The sequence below is a fragment of the Chroicocephalus ridibundus genome, chromosome 2, assembly GCF_963924245.1.
Source record: "Chroicocephalus ridibundus chromosome 2, bChrRid1.1, whole genome shotgun sequence".
NCBI classification, from domain to species: Eukaryota; Metazoa; Chordata; class Aves; order Charadriiformes; family Laridae; genus Chroicocephalus; species Chroicocephalus ridibundus.
Genome location: NC_086285.1, coordinates 148,689,196 through 148,712,736, shown reverse-complemented (window position 1 = coordinate 148,712,736; position 23,541 = coordinate 148,689,196). Strand labels below are relative to the sequence as shown.

Sequence of the window (23,541 nt, the reverse complement as noted above, 5' to 3'; positions counted from 1 at the left end):
AACAGCTTCTTATAAAGCACCTGAGAAGTACCTTCCTCACATACGAATTTTGTCAAAGCTGTTCTGATAGGACATTCACTTTTATCAACTTCATTATTCAGTGTGTTCAACAGGGATTATTCACAAAAAATAAACTTTGTATGCAAAATTAAGAGAAATGAAGAGAAAGGTATAAATAAAAAAAGGAGCTGAGATACTTTATACCTGATAACTTCCAAAGATCTGGTGACAGGAGATAATTCAGTTTTTGAGTCAGTTTTGTAATTTTGTTAAACTTTTTGTGGAGATTATAATTAGCAATGTATTATTAAACTAATTAAAAACTAATTTTACAAGAAAATAAATCTTAAATCATCCTTTCCTATAGAAAAATAGCTTTGTTCCTCATGATATTTCCAAGTAAATACAGTATTTCTTTTTCAGGAAGAGAATGAATGTATCAAACCAAGATTTTCAAAAACTCTCAATAGTTTTAGGTAGTCTATATGTAGGAGTTTATAACCTTTACTAAAAGCTCAAGATTTTCTTCTTCACAATTAAGAGTCCTCTATGAAAATTAAATTCAAATTGCACTGCAATTGGGAGAACAAAATACCTGACAAGTACTCAATCACTGCCTAACTAAAATATGGTACCAATCTCAAGAATACTTGATATAATTTCCCAGTTTACACATAGGAGGCTACTAACTTGCAAGTCCACTCTGCCCGTTTCCCTCCCAGAGCAAGAAATCCTTTATTTATTGTGAGTGGTTCAAAACAGTTTGCATAAAGTGAGAAATAGCAGAACACAGTACAGTGGAGAGGCAAAGAACTTCTGTTCCCCAGATGTGCCTTTTTTTCATAAAACCTCTTGTTTGCAAACATGAAAGAGAATTTCATATTGTCTGTAATATTCCTTATGAGGAATTTTCATTTGCATAGTAATTAAGATTCAACCTGGGAGAAAAAAAAAAGATAAAGAATGAAATTTCAAGGCTACCAAACACAATTCTTCATTTTGCCATTGCTTTATAATGCTAAGAAAAGATAAAGAGACTATCCTGAGAGGGAAAAAATGTTTAGATCAGCCCAGAAGGAGATCATATGGGGTAATATTAAACAGTGGCAAAATTAACTAACCCACCTGAATATAATGTAATATAATTTATTTCACTTAGCAGAATGTCTTTGTTTAACCTGAGTGTTAGCATTCTGCAAAGACAATCAATCAAAAGCAGAAATCCTCAAACAGGAAGTTTGCAATTCTGTTAGTGTACCTTCAGCAACAATAATCATCATACTGACAAAACAACAGATTCTGTACTTACCTACAAATAAGACCAAAGGTTCCTCTTCCTGAAGAGTTACCCTAAAAATATACTGCATTTGCATCTCGTATACAAGGTAACAGACTCCGGAATCTGATGCAAGTACCACTTCAGACAGACACAGAATATCCCGTTGAATTTGCTGCCGTGTGAGGCAGCAGTGCTCACACTTGCAGGAGCACAAGGGAGCGGGCAGCCCCTGGTAGCATCCCTGACTCAGAGGCTGCAGCCCACGCTGAAGCCTTGCACAACTCGTGCAGGAGCTGATGCTTTAGAAAACCAAACTGCTTTTTCTTGTTATTTGCCACCCCTGACTCCTGCAGGCATGCAAGATGCTGCTTCATATGTGCTACTTCTTAAGGGCAAGCTAGCCTTCCCTCTTCCCAACAATTCGGAAGAGGTGAGCTACTTCTCCAGGTGCTCTGCCACTGCATGGGGGCAAACTAGGCTGCCATGCAACTGGGGCACAAGTGCTGAAGTCCTTGACTAACTCATACTAAAAACCTAAAAGCCTACCAACAAGCAAAAAAGCCAGGGAGTTCACACAGGGGAGCGATGGTGTATAGTATGTTTGTTCCATGGAGAAATCACAGTCTCCTGCGAAGACCCATCAGTGCAGAAGCTGGTGCTTCTGGCAAGCAAGATGCAAGCACCTGGCAAGGTGCCTCGGGTGCTGCAACGGCTCGTGCGGCTGCAGGAACTGCGGGGGAAGCAAGGCCGTGCTGTCTGCTGATGGATACAGGAGAAGAATCACACCACCTGATGCTTCAGAGGAGCATGTAAAGAGTACAGGAAGCAGAGTGCATGGGTTCAAAAATGTTGATTTTTGAGACATATGGGGTATGACATTGAATCACGCAGAATAAGAAACGGAGGTTACCTAATATTCAGTATGGACTCCCTAAAACTGGACCTTATATTCAGTATGGACTCCAGTGTTGGTGAAACACTGGAACAGGTTGCCCAGAGAGGTGGTGGAGGCGCCATCCTTGGAGACATTCAAGGCCAGGTTTGATGAGGCATGAACCTGATCTAGTTGAAGAAGTCCCTGCTTACTGCAGGGGGGTTGGACTAGATGACCTTTAAAGGTCCCTCCCAACCTAACAGATTCTATGATTCTATGATTCTAAAATGGCAGAAAAGAACCTATCTTACACTGGTGCTTTGTTGTCCTGCTGTTATTTTCTGTACCCAGAAAGCAGGAGGGATGCCCTCCAGCACTACTACAGGGTCGTCTCTGGCAGTCTTGCTTCTTTGGCAGTCTTGCTGTTACCCATACTGCCTTGGGGATACTATTTGCCTTTGTGCTACATGACCTGTATGCCATATACCTGCCAATTAAAGTAGGCCAGAGCTGTACAGCAAAGAAAAACTAATCAATATAATAGAAAGAAGAATATATCTAGCTGATGTATTTTGTATAACAATATATGTAGAAAATGTAAAATTTTCAGATTAGAGTTACAACAGCCATACTTTTTTTTGGAGATGAAAAGTGGAACAACAAAGGTGAAAACTGACCTCTTAGTGCCAAACATGATGGTGCGGGCTTGTTTCACATCTATGAATGCACTGCTCTGCACGGGCTGTTTCTGTTGACCTGGATGAGAAGAGAGAGATAGATTTTTAGATCAAGCAACTCAAGACCTTGATTTTAATATCCTGAACAATAAGTACATCAGTAAACATCTTCCAGTGCAATGTCAGAGAATACCTGGCAATTTTATAGAAATACAAAGGTTAGCAAAACAATGTAAAGGTTAATAAACAAAAGATAAAAGTTAAAAAACCGAAGACTAAATTCGACTGGTAGGGCTTAAACCTGAGGTTCTTAGAGCAGCTGCTCAACAAAAGAATTACGTATAACGTTATGTGGTAGTACAACATCTAAAAGCCCTTGCCTCTGAAAGGGGAAGTCATGTGCTTAAGTGAAATTCAGGTGCCTCAAAGCAACTAAACAAGATCTTCCTGAATTGCCAGTCTGAACACAGCTATATAAATTTACATCTTAATTGCATTTTGGTGCTACATTTATTGAATTAGTAAATTAGTAATTTTTCCAGAAAAAAAAAAATTTCCTCAAGTGGGCCTACTAAATATGGACCTACCCTTGTATAGAAAATAAAAATACGAAAATATTAGAGAATAATAGAATAATTAGGTGAGGAGGAACTGCCTAGTCTAACCCTCACCTCAAAGCAAGTGTAATTAGATCAGCTTGCTCAGGGGTATGTCCAGCTGAGTGCTGAACACCTCCACGACCTCTCTGGGGAACCAGTTCCAGTATTTCACCACCATCATGGTAAAAACATTTTTCCTAATGCCTGATCAGAATTTTCCATGTTACAACTTGTGTCCACTGCCTCTTATCATATCACTGTATGCCTTCGAGAAAAGTCTGTCTCCATCTCCTCTATATCCTCCACTCAGATACTCATTGACAGCACTAAGGTCTCCTCTTGGTCATCTCTTCTTAAGGCTGAGTTGATCCAGCACCAGTCACCGTGCAGGTGACTTTCTTTGCTGTAAGGGCACACTGCTGGCTCACACTCAAATTGTTGTTCACTAGGCGCCTCAGATCCCTTTCTGCAGCACGGCTTCCCAGGCAGTTGGTCCCCAGCCCATCTTTTTACACAGGGTTATTCCATCCCACGGGCAAGACCTTGCATTTGCTTTTGCTGAACTTTGTGAGGTTCCTGTCAGGCCGTTCCTTCAGGCCTTCAGCTTGCCCAGGTCCCCCTGAATAGCAGCACTGCCCTCCAGCACACTGACTGCTGCCTGCAATTCGATGTCATCCACAAGCTTGCTGAGACTGCACTCCATCCCATCGTTGATGTCATTAGTGAAGATACTAAGGAGTGTTGGTCCCAGTATTGAACCCAGAGGGACCTCACTAGTTACTGGCTGAGTGTGACATTTGCTCTTTTTCAGTCATCAAGAACCTCCCCCAGTTGCCGTGACTTTTCAAAGATGAGAGAGCAGCCTCACAACGACATCAGTGAGCTCCTTCAACACCCTTGAGTGTATCACATCTGGTCCTATGGACTTGTGTACATCCAAGTGGGCTAAGTGATCCCTAACACCGTCTTCCTCTGCTGCAGGTACTGCTTCACTCTGATAGGAGGCTCAGGCATCTGGGAGGCCTGAGGACAAGTCTCTCCAGCAAAATCCAAGTCAAAAAAGCCTTTTTTCCACACGGCCGCACTGAGTAATAGGGCCATGTTCCCCTTGCTTTCCCTTTTGCTGCCAATGTAGTTACAGAAATCCTTCCTGTTGCCCTTCGCCTCCTTGGCGAGTTTCGATTCCAGCTGAGCTTTGGGTTTCCTGACTGTATTCCTACATGTTCCCGCATTCGCCCCCAAGTAGCCTGCCACTGCTTCCACCATCTGTGGCCTTCCTTTCTGTGCTTGAGCCCAGTCAGCGTTCAGGCCTTTACACAGAACTCCTCCTTCTGGCTTGCCCACCTGATCTCATCACTAGTCTCTGAAAAGCCTCTACCCATCCACTACAGCACTGCAGTCATGAGGGCTATCCCACCATCTACCTGTAATCTCAATATGGTCACAGTGCTGCAACTGTGCATGATCTCCGAATTTCTCCTGTTTGTTGCCATGCTATGTGCATTTGGTAAGGTGGAACAGGAACCTAATGCCCAAAGTCATTAGCTTTCCCTCCTTCTCTGTTGAGAGCCACCCTCCACAACTTGATCACCCATGATCTGCATCTGTCCCTCCTTCCTCATTTTTTGTGGCTCAGGTTCTTATCAGCCATCTCCTCCTCACTTCTCTGGTGGTGCATGGTCTGTTCGTCACTTCTGCAGCTCGTTCCTCATGCAAGTCAGCACCTCGCTCGGTGTGTCAGTGCCCAGGGGAGGTCCCAGGTGCTCTGCAGCCCCACAGCAAGCCAGCAGTAGCCTCCCTCAGTGTGCCATCTGGGTCAAGGCCCCCAACAAGGCAAGGGCATTAGCACCAGTTGGTGCCAGGGAACATGCCCTATGCGATGTTGAGACCATCACTGCACACCCTCCAAGCCACTCCAGCCAAGTTTAAGCAGAGATGCTTTGTGTCCCTGCTGTGCTAATGGCCGTGACAAGGGTGTTGCTGCTGCTCCCCGTGAGCTGGGCCCTGCCAAAGCAGGAGGCGGCCATTCCCAGCAGCAGCCTGATACAAAGGTGCCATGAGCAGCTCCCAGCACAACTGGAAGCAGAGACTCAAACTGCTGCGCAAACTGGGAAGAGCAACCATGAAGAGCAGCGCAGGCAGCGCTCTGGTCCTCCACTGCCTGAGGAGCAGCTAAATAGCAACTGGAAAGCACAGGCAGGTGCCAGCCCCTCCAGCTCCTGGCTTCCTCCACCAGGTCCCTTCCCACGAGCCTCCAATGGCTCAGGACCTCAGTTCACTTCCCTTGCCAATGCCATCGCACACACACCCACTGCCCTCACAGCATAGAATTTTGATGCTGCTGAAACCTTTCTGCCCTACTCCCGAATGTTCATTTCAAAACAAAAAGACACAGCTTACAAAATAAAAAAAAAAATCTATCCAAGTTTAGTTGATATTTAAATGTAAATGTGCAATCTAAATACAACTGTTTTGTTCATCAGGAAGAAGCTGTGATTACATGATCTTGGCTGACAGGAGGATTTTTGTCTACAAACTCCCTCCTAAATTTGTAAGATGCTCAAGGGGACTTCTCATCTCCATGTCACACCAGATAAAATGACAGCAGGTAAAATGCCTTGTTACCTCCAGGCAAGGAAATGCTATTTTCATAGCACCATATTTCATCATGGGTTTGGGCAGTGACATTTTTGTCTCAATTCGCTAGTTGCTCTTAAGGCATTTCATTTTTTGTTTTGTGTAGGGGTTTTTTGTTTTGTTTTTAATTGGTGTGGCTCCTTCACTTGTGCAGCTGCAAAGAAGAGTCGAAGGGAACCTCCCTCTTCCTTTCCATGCCCTCCTGTTCCAGAATCACAGCCTTGCAGCTGGGCAAGCAGCACAAATATCATCAGCCTCAAGTACATTTTCCTTCCCATGCAATTATTCCCACTGCCACTCACTAACATTAGTCTCTTTACATTGAGAGCATAACAAATGCATGCTTCAAGTTATCTGTCTGTATTAGGAATTTCTAAAGCCTCTAAGTTAGCCAAGTGTCCACTCCAATTGAAAATCAATGGATATGGGGCATGCATATTCCCTGCATGTCTCAGGAAATCACACTCCAGTTCCCTATTTGTGATTGTCAGGCTAACTGGGAGCCTAAGCTATGCCTACACTGTCAGATAGGCAGCTCATCAGAACATGGATGAGATTAAGGAGTGCAACTCAGCCTCTGCCCTAGTGCACACATTAAGTATCTCAAGCCATTTAGATAACCGATTATACAATGTGGAGCCTAAATCTGTAAATGCACTATAAAGATCTGAGTCAGGGGTTCCTTTTTTCTTAAAAGTAGCAAGGTTCAGGCTCCTTAATTTAATTTTCAGAAGTATTCAGGTTGTGACCTGCAAGTCCAGGTCCCATATTTGAAAATTACACAGTCACTTACGATCCCAGGAGCATCCGTGGAACTTTGACACTGAAAATTTTAAACCCATTTTATTCAATAATTTGATGATCATCTATTGATCATCTAGATGATCGTCATTGATGATGATCCTCTATGATCTATTCCCACTAAAAAGCACCATTCACAAGCGTGTATTATATTTTAAGCATCTTGCATTAGTAGGTAAGACTGCCTTTTTGTTTGTAAGAACTTTAACTAAAGGGCTCTGATGCTTTCTGGCTCTTCTTGGATCTAAATAATAATGTTAGTGATGACTTGAGGTACTGCGGTTTCTCAGAAAACAGGACAACCTATTCGAGGAAAACCAATAGGTATAAAACTGCTGAAGCATCCCCCCTTGAAGATGACTGGTACAGAAGTCAGAAGAGCAAGGTGTTGGATATGTTGCTACCTATGTCAGCAGAAACTTCACTGGCAGCATCACCTTCCTTTTCCTTGAGGCACAACTATCTCTTTTTTTTGGAAAACATTAATTTGGACTTTGGACGTTTTTTCCCTTGCACAAAAGTTTTTACATGGAAATGTTTCCCACAGCATTTCACTGGCTTAATGAGGGTGTCAGCTCCTGCCTTTCAGCTGAACCTCACCCCTCTCTGGTGGAAGGTACCATCCCCAGGGCAAAGGGGCAGAACACCCTGGGAGAACTGTCCTTGCTCTCTTCTAGAGAGCCACATCAAACCTCTAAGGAAGGCTGTTCAAAGTACGCAGACTCACTTTGCACTGGAGCAGATGAGAAATACGATTTATCTGCTTGGAGATAAATTCTGAAGGCTACAACTTCCAAAATGAGAAACTTCTTAGTAGCAATAGTGATTTCTAGAATGATGTTTTAAAGATGCCATTTTATACAGTAAAACTGGCACAAAACCTCAGTAATCATTTACACCACATATATTTAAGCATAATTTACTGAGATTCACACTGAGTGCTCAAACCCATGCAAATCTGAGTACAAGTATCAAGAATAAAACTATTTTCTGTTAAGAATCGATTGTAAAATAGTGATAAATATGGCATAAAATGTTCATACAGAATTACAAAAGAAGATCTTTAACACTGACCTGGAGGAGGCAACAGACTGTATTGTCACCAAGTTTGCAGATGGCACCAAATTAGGGGAGACCAGTCGATATGCTTAAGGGCAGGACTGTCATCCAGGGAGACTTGGACAGGCTGGAGGGATGAGCTGACAAGGACCTTCAGACGTCATCAGACGATTCCTGAAACACTGCATCCAGTTCTGCACCCTCCCCTCCATGCAAGAGGGACACAGATAAACTGGAGCAAGTTCAGCACAGGGTCCCCAGCCTGGTCAGGCTGGAGCACTTGCCCTGTGAGGAAAGGCTGGAGGTGCTAGGATGCTCCAGATTGGAGAAGGGGTGGCTTCAGGGGACATAATGGCTCCTTCCAGTACCAATGGGGAAGTTATCAAGAAGACAGAGCCAGGCTCTTCACCAGTGATGCATGGTGTCCCTTTTCACCATGAGCACAGTTGAGCAGTGGACCACACTGCCCAGAGGCTGTGCAGCCTCCCTCCTTCAAGCTTCTCAAAACCCGTCTGAATAAAGCCCTGAGCAACCTGGACTGATCTCACAGCTGACCTTGCTTTGACCAGGAGAATGGGCTAGATCCTTTCTGGGGTCCTCTCCAGTTGGAGTTATCCTGTGATCCTATCAGTCTATGTATAAAGAAGGAAAAAAAATAGAAGGGGATGTGAAACAATGGTCAAAGTTGGGATAATTAAAATATAATGCTGGTACAAGCAGATGTGGCAAGACCTGAGAAATGAAACACTACTCCAGACAGTAAGGCTTGGAAAGTAAAAGCATAACAAAGTATCTTTCACAGGCAGTGGGAAGTCGCAAACCAGCCACCAAATCCTAAGATTTTGAGAATTGTTACCTTTGAAATAAAAAGAACTATACATAGAATTTTACTAGTTCAAAAGAAATAACCTAAAGAATGGAAGGAGAGTGACTCCAGTACGCACAGCACTGGGGACATTGGAATACAGAAACTGCATCACTAGCGTACAATTTTTTTGCAGAAGCAGAAAAGCGAACAAGAAAAATTTAAAAAGAAAAGAAATAAGAGAGAAAACTCTAGTTCGGTACTTAGGCAAGTAAAAATGAACATGGATTTACACAGAATAGGTCACACTTACTTAAGTTACAGTATGATGAAGTGGCAATGAGAGCTAATGGGGATGAAACAATTTTTGCACTTCAGGAAAGCTTTGATATACTGCCACATTACAGATAATATGTGATGGCTTTTGATATAAGTTGCAGTAAAATGGAAAGGAAAATTCTAAGAAAGACTTGGCAGTCAGTTAATTTAAGCTATTGCTGGAAAAAGACTGCTGAGAAACAAATCAGCAGACAAGCAAAGCATGAAGTTAACTAGAAATATTCCTAATTCTATTCCTGCCACAAAGCAATCCCTCAGTGGAAACAAAATTTCTCCATTTACCAAAACCAGTTACTGCTGTACTTCACTAATCATAAAGACTTAAAAAAAAGGCAAAAAAACACACCACCAAACATTACTAATAATGTAAAATAATCTAAGGCTCTTAAATGTTATTCAAACTTCACAAGTATGTCATGAAGTACGCATAAGATATTTAACAAATACCTGCTCTAAGTTCTTTATACTTGTACCCCAAAGGCAGGTCCTGTGTGTTGATGGGCCCCTCCAAAAGACTGCAATACTACTCCAAAAGATTGCAATACTACCCAAACAGTTTCATGTACTCAGCTAAATCACCCACGAAACCACATTACATTTATTTTGCTAAATTGTACTTTCATACATTTGAGGCCTTTTGAGTAATTCCACCCAATGCCATCAGATTAAAAACATGTAGTCTTGGTATTTAGCATGTCTTAACAATATAGCATTAAACCTAAACACCACAGTTTATTAAAAGTTACTGATGTGCTGGCACTTAGAAAAAAAATTATGACAAATTCACCGACACCCTTAGAGATATCAAAAGATGAAAAAAAAAAACCCACAGAAGAAAAGGATAAGATCACCTACAGATGCTCAGCAGAACATTTTTGGTATGTCGGGCTTTTCTTCTGCCCTCTGCCTTGAAAACACTGGCTTTCTCCTGTAGATGTTTGCCCTCTTCCATACTTGAGGAATTATATAGACTATTCTAATCTAACAGCCTGAACTGCTTAGAACAAAGGAGCTGGGTGATATGCAGATACATCCAAAACATATAAAGCAAGAAAATGTCACCTGAATTTTCAAGTACTTTATACGTTAGTGTAAAAAAACTAAGGCATAAAGCAACGTGAGAAAGGGTTTTACAGCAAGCAGCCCTCTGCAGTACATAGGATACTTGGGTAGGATCACAACATCTTCCCAAATGCTATGCTTCAAAAAACACGAGTTATGTCTAGTCAAAACCATTAGGGTCATACAGGGTTAAACAGAAGAAATGTAATGGCCCGTGGATACAAAGTGAGATTGATTACTCTGGCCTTAAGCTCTGTGAAACTGCTTCATATCACTTATTTCAGCCTTTTTAGTATACTGCACAACCAGCCATTTCCAAATGAAAAGAAAAAATTTCTTCAAACCTTTACGAAACATGCAACACATTTATTGTCTATATAGTCTAGCTTGATTTTTTTTCTGTTTTGTCTAATTACCTTAACACCTGAAGGAACTACACCTTAAAATTCAAATAAACAATTAAAGGTTTAGTTTGGCAGCTTCTTAAGCAACTAAATGACAAATAAAAATAAATGAGCCAATAAAATGAAGTACTATTCAAACAGAGAAAAACGAGATGTAGTTACTGATGTAAAAGACTGATTTATCTGCAATGTAAATGAAATCTTTAACAGCAATTCTTACACAGTGAAATAAACCCGACTGCCATCTGTTGTTGATCAAAGGTCAGTTCACTATCAAGAGTTTAAAAAATAATTCATTTTGCCTACTGTAAATCATGAGGGAAGCCAACATTATGGTCATTCCGAAGTATTAATTCTGTATTTTTTCATTAATATGTTTTTCTGATATCTGAAGGGAAAGTATTTTAGAAATACAGAAATTAACTTCATATATTTTACTATGGTGATTATTTCATTTGTCAACAGTCTTCTACAGCAACCACATAGTTGCCAAAGATCTAATACTATTGTCTGTTATGATTACATTTGTAATCCTGTTATTTTAATCTTCTTACACTTACAGTTTTTTCTTTACAAATTAATTAAATTATGACTGCTGCATGCTTTTCATTTGAATCATACAGTTTCCATGACAGATGTTTTTCTTCTTCCAAAATGGAGCTAAATGGTTTTAAGACAACAACAACAAAAAGAATTACCAGTTTGCCTCCTCAGCCCAGCCACAGCTCAGGTGACCTCATCTGGTAATTCTTTCCTCCTTTGTTTTTAAACACCCATCTTTCAGTCTTTAAAATAATACTATCACCACGGCCTCAGGATATCCTTCATTTCCATTCACTTTCTTTTGCTCCTCTTCCTTTCCTACATTGTACAATACCACCTACGCTAAGTGTAGCTTCTGCCACTAAATGCCCATAGTATATACAATGCAGTGATGTAGGTGTGCTCTACCACTCACTCCCTCTTAGACCATCCACCTTTGCCTATAGGTAATTCAAGGCAAATCCTAGCTACTGTATCAGGAGAGAAAAAATTCCTTAGCATGCTCTCTGTGAGCATGCTGAAGAAACATACTGATTTTTAAATAAGACAGATAAAAACAACCATTTGTCCTAGGTATTTTGCCCTCCTTCACCTTCATGGCAGCACACACCACTTCCTTTCCTATGACTTCAGGATAAATAGACATTCCTCTACATCCTTTAGATAATCATAAAATCCAAGTTCCTCGGAAATCTGAGGTGGAAAAAAAAAAAAAAAGAGACTCTGCTTCTCATTCTCTAAGCACAATTGCTGGACTATCAATTATTTATTATTAAGTAGTGGATGTGCCTATGAACAGAAAACAGCATGCATACAGAGCAGACTCACAGCGAGTACGCTGGACTGATCAGGATTTTGTTGTTTTTCGTTATTTACAAAGGGTTACAAAGCCTGCTGAAGTCTGGAAAAAAAAACACAAAACCCCACCAGAATTAAAAACAACTGAAAATAATAATAATAAGCTAAAAAAATAGGCTAAAAAACACCCTTTCCAAAAGCTCACCTGAAGTCAATGAACATTAATGGTAAAACTAAATCTTCTGAGACACAAATGGTAGATGCAACGGTTCATTTACAGCTGCTATGAGATGTGAAGTTGGTGCTATTTATCCACCCCTCTTCTCTCCAGGAACATCAAGAATAGCCCAAGTAGACATAAAAGACCATGAACTTAATGCTCCTCAAAGCTGAAGAAACCAACAGGACTTGCAGCAGGCAGGCTGCTGCTTCCAGACATAGCTTGATGACAGATTTTTTTCAGTAGCAAGTGAGGTCTTATTCTCTTCAGGCCCATCCTGGCTTTTAGCTCCTATCCCTCAGTTTGCTGTCCCTTTTTAAAAAAAAAAAAAATCTTTAAAAATCAGCATTTACTTTAGGAAAAAATTTAATAACTGAGAAATTTCAATTACGTAGTTTACAGCACAGGCTGCATTGGCACAAGGAGAGCATCTGTGAACTCTGGAATAGTAGTTTCATAAGCAGACTTTAAAGTCAAAGACAATGACCATTAAAGTTTAAAATCTTTAAGAAATATTTGTACCCTCTGTAAAATTAGTGCTAATGGGCATTCTAAAGACAGGTTTTAATCTGCACAGAAAAGAAGTAATCTCTCAGATTGTAAATATAAAATCAAAACTGTGTGGCTGCCAGCTGCCCACCCAGCTGCTCTCTTACTCCCCCTTCTCAACAGGACAAGGTGAGAAAATAAGATGGAAAAGCTGACAGGTAAAGAGAAGGACGGGGAGATCACTCAGCAATTACCAGCACAGGCAAAACAGACTTGACTTGGGGAAATTAATTTAATCTTATTGCCAATTAATTGTAACAGAGCTACCTGCTGTCGCATGGGGTCCTTCACGGGCTGCTGGTGAATACCTGCTCCACCGTGGTCCTCCATGGGCTGCAGGGAGACAACTTGCTTCCCTATGATCTTCTCCACAGGCTGCAAGGAATCTCTGATCTGGCACCTGGAACAACTCCTCTCCCTCCTTCACTGATCTTGGTGTCTGCAGAATTGTTTCTCTCTTTTTTTTTTTTTTTTGTCCCCTCACTTCTCTATCACAGCTGCTACACAGCTTTTTTTACCCTTTCTTAAATATGTTATCACAGAGGCGCCACCAGCATCACTGATGGACTCAGCTTTGGCCAATGGCTGGTTCACCTTGGAGCCATCTGGAACTAGCTCTGTCAGACAGGGGGGCAGGTCCTGATGTCCTCTCACAGAAGCCACCCCTGCAGCCCCCCTGCTACCAAAACCTTGTCACGTAAACCCCAATATAACAGTCTCACTTCTGTCTGATTACAAGCCATTTAAGAAACTGTGTATCAGATTTCTATATATCATTTGCTAATGCTGCAGACAAACCATAACATAGTTGTATAATTTACAGCAGCAAGAGGGAGGACTGCACAAATCGTAATTCCACAGAAACAGAGATGCAGAGATAAAACAACTCCTGGGACCAAAGCAGATGAACTCTTTCCTGTACTCCTCTGCACTATCATGAAATGTAGTGGTACTATAAGCTCAGTTCAGTATTTCATAAGCATTGTATTTCTCATCAGATAAAAGCCCTCTCTCCTCAGAATAAAATAACATCAGCTAAGTGTGATCAATGGTAGGGAACAGAATTATACAGACCTGAGGCTCTAGTCAGCCAAAACAAAGACAGAAACCTTTGGAGGATGAAGAAATGGAGATGAGCTTTGGCTGTAGTTATCTGGACTAATTCAAAAGGGAGTAGAGCAAGTACAACTCGGAGAGACAAAACAGAATATGTCAAGCACACAAGTTTATTAGCTATCATCTTAAAAGGAGGCATTACAAATTGTTTGTACCTGATTACAGATGCTAGACCACAGCACTGGTAGATGAATCTTTAAAATATATGGATTCTGGTTTTCACATTTCAACTTTTAAACTAACACTGATACTGGTTTTCATTTTAACTACAGTTCCAGTGATAACTATTTATATCTAAAATTAAAGATGTCACTTAACTGTACAGAAGGATGTAAAATAGTAATTTCAATATATCGATTTCTCATTAAATAGGCACTCAAGCACTTTCACTTAATCTAGTCTGTGATATTCAAAAGGAAGAAAATAAAAAGAGAATTATTTACTCAATACAGTGTGAGGGGTATTTATGCTTAGTCATTAACTGGTTGAAGAATATATCCCGAGATGCGATAATGCAGATTTTCCTGACCATATTACAAATGCTTTTTCTTAGACAGTTCACTTACCGAAAATCTCCCCTAATCAGCTGGCATGTCTATCTATTTATTCCTATATTATCAACATCAAGAAATCCCTTTCATTCATAATCACTGTGGTTGTCCCGCTGCCATTCATTTAATGACATTAATGTTTTTTATCATAACTTTTGAAAGCCATAAATACAAAAATGACAATATAGAATATTTACAATAGCTTATTTTCCTTTCACAATTTTATTATATCCAGTCTTGCTATGTTTTCCACTTCTGCTCCTTTTCAAGAAGAAAGCTGACTGTACAGTGAAGTTCTCAGCTGGAATCAGGTCTAAGAGTGCTGCAGACTATAGACTATGCCACCCTCAAACCTTTTGGGCCAGACATGTAAGAACTGGTGAACAGGTTTTTTAGATCAAAGGTTACACTTCGAGTTTTGTAAATAACTAAAAGATTCCACTTCTTGGCAGTATGGAGCTTTTATCCCACCAAGCACAGCTGATGCTAAAGTGGATTTACCATAACAGAAAAGGCTCATCCATGACTGTGGCCCCTAAAGATGATTGTTCATTAATTCCTCTCCCCCAGTCCTATTCTGAAGAACACTGGCTGCAGTCACATTGTGGTTTTCCACTTTTAAAGACAAACACATCAAGTCCTACTGTTTTCCTCCCCAAGTAGAACCAAATTCATGGTAAGTTGGAAAGTTACAAAAATTAATTCCCACAGAAGAAACAATTCTTAGAAGATATATTAAATTATTTTACAAAGTTAGCAAAAACAAAAGAGAAAAAGAGAGGATTACCCCAAAACTAAAAGCATCTGAAGATGTTGTGCTCAACTACATTAAGGATATGTTTGGAAGACAGATGGAACGTTGAATAAGTGGATCACAGGCGTGTCAGAAATTTAGTGAACACAGAAGAGGGCTAAAAGTGATTAGGAGGCTACTTATTTTATGCTCTTCACCCAAAGCAAAATGAATGTATTTAAGCCATTTGCCTATGTATATGTATATATTTGCCTAACTATAATCGGTTCTTAAAAGCCTCAAAGGATGGAGGTTATACAATCTGAAATACGGCTTTGCTATTCTAAACATCGGAAATTTTTTCCTGAAAATATTCTTTGCCACAACTCAAGCTCATTAACCGTTACTTTCCCAGCAGACACACTGAACAATTCTTTACCCTTTCTCGCAAAAGCATTTCACATATCTGAGTGCTGTTCTCATGTCTCCCCAAAGTTTCTTTTTTAGGTCAAACATCCTCTTAGAATGAATTTTTTTCCTAGAGGTCATGTTTGCTAGAATCATAGAATTGTTTAGCTTTGAAAAGACCTTTAAGATCATCAAATCCAACCATTAACTTAACATACCAAGTTCACCACTAAACCACATCCTTAAGTGCCACATCTATACGTCTGTTAAATACCTCCAGGGACGGTGACTCAACCACTTGCCTGGGCAGCCTCTTCCAATGCTTGATAACACTCAGTGAAGAAATTTTTCCTCATATCCAATCTAAACTTCACCAGGTGCAACTTTCTTCTGGTCCTATTGTTGGTTACTTGAGAGAAGAGACTGAAGTCTTTCTTGTAGTGAGGGGCCCAAAACTGAACACAGTATTTGAGTATTCTAGACTTCTGATGGTCTTTCTTCATGTTTTAAAATGTAGATACCCAAAATTGGAGACAGCATTCCATGCAGAACCGAGTAAAATAGGAATTAGTTGTGATCTTACATGTGGCAACCCTGGTTCTATATTCTAGTTTGAGACTTCCTTTTTTCTTCCTACCAGTCTACATCAGCAGCTAACATTCAATTTGCTGCTGCTCTCAGGTTTTTTCCCTAGTGTTCCTACACAGCTAATTATTCCCTGTCTTGTACTGTAAATTCTGGAAACTCAACAGTATATCACACTTCCCCAAAAGAATTTATTAATGTGTTCTGTGGCTGCTTCAGACAGCTTCCTATATATTTTAGTTTGAAAATCATTAAGTTCATATGATTTAAAGTTTAACTAATAAATAAAAATAATAAAATACCTAGTCCATCAATCATCTGTGGCATCGAAGGCTGTTTGACATTAAAGCTAGAACAGGTAGTCTGAATGCAGCATGTTCCACCACCATCACCATACTCGCTGTCATGTAGAAGTAGAGGAAATATTGCAATGCTGTTATACCTTTGCTGCCCTCAGGCTAAGTGCTGGTAAGAATAGACCAAGTTAGAGAGTAAGAGACTGAAATGATTTTCCCGTCTTACAGCTTCAGGTAAGCTCTGAAAATCACCTACATTGCAAGATGTTCCTGCTCATTTTCCTAACATGTCTCCTTTTCCTTTGTCTCTGAACTCTTCTAGCCTTCAGTTTACTGCCTGCACTGGCCCCAAATGAAGAAAAAGAAAAAAAAGTCAGACCTAGACTGCCAGAACCTCATACTCTACAACAGCAATGTAGCTTTGGACCAGGAAGCCAGCTAAACACAAGGTCTTACACAGCCCTGAACTGATACAGGTCTCTAAACAGATCCACGTCTCTGAACAGATATGTCTACGTCATACTTATCTTTCTCTAGCAGCTCTATAAGCATCAGTATAAGGCACAGATGATGCATTTCATTTCTTACTGTTCTCTTCCTTCCCTATTTTTGTGCATTCATCTCAATTTTTCTATTCACAAAAAGGATCTGACTCACACAGTAGCAAGACCAGTTACCACTTCAACCTGTCTCAATGAACTTTCATTTCCCTGAAAGGACAGTTAACAAACAAGGTTACAAAAAAACCTGTCTGTAGCTTAAAAAGGTGGGAGAACAGAATTGCTAATGTGTGAAAATTAATAAATGTGAAAAAAAAATGTGAAAGTTTGAGTTAATAACAAGTTAGAAGAAATTTTAGTAGAACAAAATAGTCCAGTTGGAAGGGACCTACAACAACCATCTAGTCCAACTACTGGACCAATTCAGGGCTGACCAAGTTAAAGCATGTTATTAAGGACACTGTCCAAATACCTCCTAAACACTGACAGGCTTGGGGCATTGACCACTTCTCTAGGAAGCCTGCGCCAGAGTTTGACCACCCTCTAGGTAAAGAAATGCTTCCTAATGCCCAGTCTAAACCTCCCCTGGTGCAGCTTTAAAGCATTCCCACACCACACATCCCATCACTGGATCCCAGATCAGCACCTCCTTCTCCACTGCCTCTCCTCAGGTAGAGAGCATGAGGTCAGGCCTCAGCCTCCTTTTCTCCAAACTAGACAAGCCCAAAGTCCCTAGCCGCTCCTCATGGGACATTCCTGCCAGCCCCTTTCACCAGCTTTGTTGCCCTCCGCTGGACGCGTCGAGTACCTCAACACCCTTCTTCAATTGTGGGGCCCAGAAGTGCACACAGTGCCCAGGGTGAGCCCACACCAACACTGAATACAGTGGGATAACCACCTCTCCTGACCGGCTGGTTACAGGTGTGTGATGCACCCCAGGATGGGGTTCACCCTCTCAGCTGCCAGGGCTCGCTGCTGACTCCTGCTGAGCCGCTGTTGACCAGCAGCCCCAGATCCCTTTCTGTAGGGCTGCTCTGCAGCCGCTCCTCTCCCAGTGTATAGTTGTGCGTGGCGTTAGTCTGTGCCAGGTGAAGAATGCAGCGTTTGTTGTTGTTCATTTTCATGCCCTTAATCATAGCCCAGTGGTCCTCTTGTCCCTCAAGAGAGCCAAGAGCAGCGGTTAGTTTGGTATCCTGATCAAACTTGCTACTGGTGTATTGAAGTGCTGCAGTGCAGATCGCTGCTAAATCTATTGACCGTAAGCGTCCCCCGAATGGATCGCCAAGGAAGAAGCAGCGGTGTGGAGCAGCTGTGAGGCAGCTGTAGCCCCAAAAGAAAGGTGTCAGAAGTGGGATTCGAACCCACGCCTCCAGGGGAGACTGCGACCTGAACGCAGCGCCTTAGACCGCTCGGCCATCCTGACCCAGGGACTACTGTATAATTTGTGTATTTGTAGCTATTTTTAGCGTTGTTATCTTGTACTATTTTTCTCAGACAGAGGATGTTAAAAAAATATTCCAGACTAACTGTGTATTGTGTTGATTCTAATGTGACTGTAGCAACTGATGTTAATTGGCAGACGTTTCCTTCTGTGAGTACTGAGCGTTAGTATGTTGAGAAAGAAGCAGGGGCTATTGCACATAACTTAGGTCTGCCCTGTAGCCTGAAGGTGAAGTTTGAATCCAGCATTTGAATCTGTGATGAGTGAGATGGATTTAATTCACGGTGTCTGATCTTCTGAGTATTAATATGATCCCCTTAAGCATACAAAAACACCTCTCAGGCCATATACATTGTTGGAATCAACAGCCTGTAAGGCTTCTCGTATTTTTTATTAATAAAACATTTGGTAAGAAAATTATTCTGGTATTTGAAACTATGTTCTGAAAAAATTATGCACAGCCTCTAACTCCTCCCAGCAGGAAGGTAACAGTGGGAATTACAGATCTCAGTATAAACACTTGGGGCTGTCTACTGCTTAAATGAAGGTTCCTTGATTCACCAAAGATGGTATGCCTATTGCTGGAAGAGGTTTAGAGCACCACAGCAGAGAGATTGCAAGAGGTTTAATCAATGCAAAGATGTTGAAGGAAATCCCATTTGTAGAGAGATTCAATAGTCTTCTGCAAGCAAGAATACCAGGCAACATGCAGCCAACCTGCAAATCCTGGAAAACCTAATGAAAAAGCTGAGACAATTACTCAATGTGCACGAATGAAACTACTCATGCATATCTTTTTTGCCATTACTGCACATTATTCTAAATCAAAGTTTACTACAACTTTTTAAGCATCTGTGGGAAAGATCACTTTTTCCAGGTTCTAGATACAGGGAAGCTAGATGCTGGATTGTTCTGACAACAGCATGCAGCCACTATCCCGTAAGAGATTGCAACTTCAATAAAGTCAGTCTTAACTACTTTTAAGTGGGAGTGAGAGAAAGACACAAGCAATCAATACGCCATCCTGCTTGCCTTCAACACCCTGAAGAATTAGATGTCTGTTGCATAGTAGAACCTGAAAAATTCAGAAATAAGACAGAAGATGGAAGCGGGTAAAACCTTAGTGTAGCTGTGTTGTAACAAAAACCTAGCACATTGACACCAAATTATTGCTGTAAGATAGTCAAATTGGCCCTAGGATTTTTCCACTCTCAATTTCCATTCTCCCTCTGTTGCAAGAGACAATGTTACAGTGGTGTTCTTTTTGTAAGAAAAAAAATAAATTTAAAAAAGCATTTGAAAACCAGAGAACAAAACAACAGCAGAGAACTTTGCAAAATCTTTATACCTCAACACATGAAAAGAATATTCCTACAAGCACCTAAATACAGCATTCCTGGGTTTATTTTATCTGGGAGAAGAAATAAAAAAGTCTGATCAACGAGAAGTCTTGATCAGCTTAAATTTATGAGCAGCTTGGAGCAACCATGCACAAATCAGATGCTAAAATACATTTCTGAAGCCATGGGGGGTGGAGATAAAAAAAAAAAAGACCAGGCTGTGTAGAGACGGTTAAATAAATATTTTTCCTCCAATGGTCCTACTTTGCAAACAGTTTCTTCTCACCTGCTAGCAAAATGAATTGTGTTAGTTGGTTATTTTGTACACAACAATAAAGTGTAACACTTTTCCTTTATTTAAGATATTTTTTATTTATTTCACTAGCTAAGAAAAGTAACAAAACTGAGGATCAATTTATTATTAAGATCTTTCATGTAGGTCTCCTGGGAGGCACAGGCAGCAACTCAGAAGTGAAGTCAGGAAGGATGTCATTGCCCTTGGGTAGCCAACATTCATCACAGCGGGCAGCCTTTATTGTCCACTGTGCTATAATAGTTTCTCAGTAGGGAAGGCAGCATGTAGTAGCACGATGACGTGCAAGATAATGCCTAAAACACAAAACTCTGTTTCAGAGAGAGCTGGTTAGAAGTGAATGTTTACAGTGGCAGTGGAAGGGAAGAAAGGCAGAATGACTTGGTTCTCTTTTTAGCTCCCAAACACCGGTAAACATTTTTCACTCCATATCATGTTCAGGGACCCAGAAGAATTTTCTTTCCGTTATATGTTTCTTATTTGGCCATTACTTGCTTACCTCTCTTCTACAGATCTCTACTGAACTCTGCTATTTATGACATCTTATTTCCCCAAAACAACATATCCGGGAAACACCTAGGTCTTGAACACATTGCAAACTGCTTCCTGGTTCCTTATATGACAGGCACATCAATCGCCACTGACACTGAATTTCTATTTTACTTATTTAAAATGGCTGGAGAATCTGAACTAGAGTCAATCGTTAAAGTTAGTTGAGCAGAAAGACAACAAAAAGGTTTATCGCCAACAATTTCATACAGAGAAATGGGTCATTCAGATCCAAAGCTTTTCTCTGAATAGTGGGCAGCAGTAGAGTATGTTAAGTGAAATTGGAACTGACTACAAATTTTCCATTAGTGACACTAAGGCGCTGTGCATGTGCACGCACACACATGGGTGTCTGAGAAAAAGGTAGTGGTTTGCAAGATGCTTGTTTTCATGTTTCTGATTAAATCTCTTTCATGTTACCTTAAATCAGATTTTGAAACTCAATTTACAGATTTGCTCCTAATTTTTTAAGTAGTTCTCCTCAGTTTGATGGACTCAGTTACTATTTAGTGTGAATTAAACACAGCAGCAGTTGGCACTCTAGCACACTGAGTAAGGGCTCTAAGATTCAGTGAAGGGCTAAAACACCTGAAGGCAAGATCTGAAACCCCTTCTTTGATGGTTTCACACACAGACATCCGAGTCAGCCCTTCTAGTGAAGCAGGGCTACACCGCTGTTGAGAATGAGAGGCATGAAGCCAAGACAGCAGGCAGGTGGGAGACAGATGCTTCAGTTTCCTATAAAGCTACTCAATTATGCTTTACAGAGTATCTGTCCACTAATTGCAAGAAGCAATATGCGAGGACATGATGTGTTACATACCACCTTCGCAGTGGTGAAATGCTCCCCAATACCACGGCCTGCTCCTTTTCTTTGGGAAGATGCAGGAGTCCATAAAGTGTAAAGAAATACAGCAGCTCCCGCAAGACTTCGGGAGACTTCACAAATCAATTAATATAAAATCAATTAAAACGTGTTCAGATGAAGATGTCACCTAGTTATCTGCTGTTTGGTCAGGTGCAGGTATACTTTTGGTTAACAAAAAGCACGTGTACACGGATTACTTCTCTATTAGTGGTGGGAATTGGCTGCAGCCACCACTTCTGAATAATGCACAGTGACTAGCTACTTGTTTCTGGATTTGACATTTATAAATCATGAGGTGAAAAGGTCATGTAAAAGGAAAATGAGTTGCTGCAGAGCAGTAGTTACATCCACAGTCGCCATCACACTCTCACTCTGCAGCTACAATACACGGATCAAGTGCTGATACCCTGAATGGGCATGAAATATGAAAAACCCTCCAGGCACCCAACTTGCCATATAAAATGCAACAGGAACGCCATCACTGCACTGCCGGACTGAAGCACTGTTGACACAAGCACAGACAGGACTGATGGGGCATGAAACTAGGTCTAGGAAAATGCAAAAAGATGTAGTCTGTGAAATCTGGCCCTATTTTCTTGAAAAAAGTGGGAACTGTATTACCCAACCTCTCACCTTTTTGTTCGGCTTAATCTCAGAAAGAAAAAGGCGTGCAAGCGAACTTCTGAGGATGAGAAGTCTCACATATTCCCACTAAGAAACTTCTGTTCGGTGCTTTCTGTGTGAGAAACGGAAGATACAAGCCACTGGACTGAAAAATATTATTGCTGTGGCATGTAAAATATTAATCATTTTAATTCTTTTCAAGTACTTTATTAGAAAACAAACCTACTTGATGTTGCTTCAGTCTTGCAGATGTTTTGCTTTCAAGCAATTATACTATAGTCATACTGCCTCTCAAGACAGTCTCTAATAAGAAACCCAATTAATATTCAGCACTTTAAAAAGGTAGAATTTAAGAGTTTGGTGTTCATCTTTTCTTAGGCAGATAAACACAACTTATTTTGCATAATAAAAACAAGAAAAAAACAAGAATAGAAACTAACAGAAAGAGACAACGGGTCCAGCAGGGGAACCCTTAAATATGGCTTGTTATTATTTCACACAGTGGCATCTAAGCAGCACAAGTGTATGTGTACTGTGTGTCCATAAAAATAATAGGAGAGAAAAACTGGATGCTCTAATTCTTAAAGGATGTTGATCACTGAGGATTAAAAGGATTGCCTAAGAACATGAAAACAGCACTAGGTCTTCAGCTATGGGATAATGCAGTTATTTGAGAAATATATGGCAGAAAGATCTGGCTTCCATTTTTATTTGTGCAATTTAGGTAATGGGGAAAATGTATTACGCTCTTCTAAAACTATAGTGATGAAGCACAACCACAATGAACAAGGTCAACAACTGTATCTGTTTACAAACAGTCAGATTATGAATCTGCTAACTTGCGATCCTGAAAGCTCCTTACTAAGTCAGATTAACATGGAGTTTCTGTTCATCATCCTGACATAGCTAAAGAACCTCATGTCCAAAGAATACAAAAGGCTCCCTGTTTTCAACACTGTGCATTTCAGCAAGAGCTCTCTGCGTATTTCCTGAATTTACAGTAAAATGTGTACAATATTGCCAAACAAAGTATATAGAAATAACAACTCATCTATCCGGGTATATCAATTACGATCTCCTCTGTTGGCAAAATGGATTTCAAAAGGTTGAGAAGATAGTTATTACTTTTATCAATAACTTATACCTGCAGCACATGCCATATATGCAAACAGAATTAAAAATCCTTTGTCCAGCAATGAATGAGCTGAACAGAAAACCCATGTTTAGATGTTTAAATGTAGTGGGGCACATGCCCCACTTATGGGGTTTTATGGTGACTTTCATTCTAAGTGGCTCAGGACTAACTATATGTAGCAAACTGTAGTAAAACAAGCAGATTGCCTGTATTGCCCCATCTGTCACCCTACTGCAGGGTATTGCGATGGGCGTGCCCTTTTGGGAAACAGTAACTACTAATTGGAAGCATATTTGCTTCCATCAGGAACCCCATTTTGCAGTGAGTGCTGTTTTTCAGAGCTCTGAATATGGTTTATAAAACTGACATCCTTCCTTTCACTAACACTAAAATTAAGGGGGCAGAAGATGATATAAATGAAACACTCATTACCTAT

At 40.5% G+C, this 23,541-nt stretch overlaps 1 protein-coding gene and 1 non-coding gene across 9 annotated transcripts in view; both read right to left on the bottom strand.

Moving 5' to 3' along the window:
• The window catches only part of OXR1 (oxidation resistance 1), a 295,905-nt gene that overhangs the window by 254,488 nt on the left and 17,876 nt on the right, over positions 1-23,541 (bottom strand). For all 8 annotated transcript variants that reach the window (XM_063327385.1, XM_063327389.1, XM_063327393.1 and 5 more), the window contains one exon: positions 2,831-2,909. Coding sequence is in view for 3 of the 8 variants with exons in the window: in XM_063327389.1 (XP_063183459.1) it covers positions 2,831-2,847 (17 nt within the window). In the remaining 5 variants the exon portion in view is untranslated. Of the gene's footprint in view, positions 1-2,830; positions 2,910-23,541 lie in introns of those variants that run through there.
• On the bottom strand, positions 18,176-18,258 carry TRNAL-CAG (transfer RNA leucine (anticodon CAG)). Its single transcript has one exon. It is a non-coding gene; the product is annotated as a tRNA-Leu (tRNA).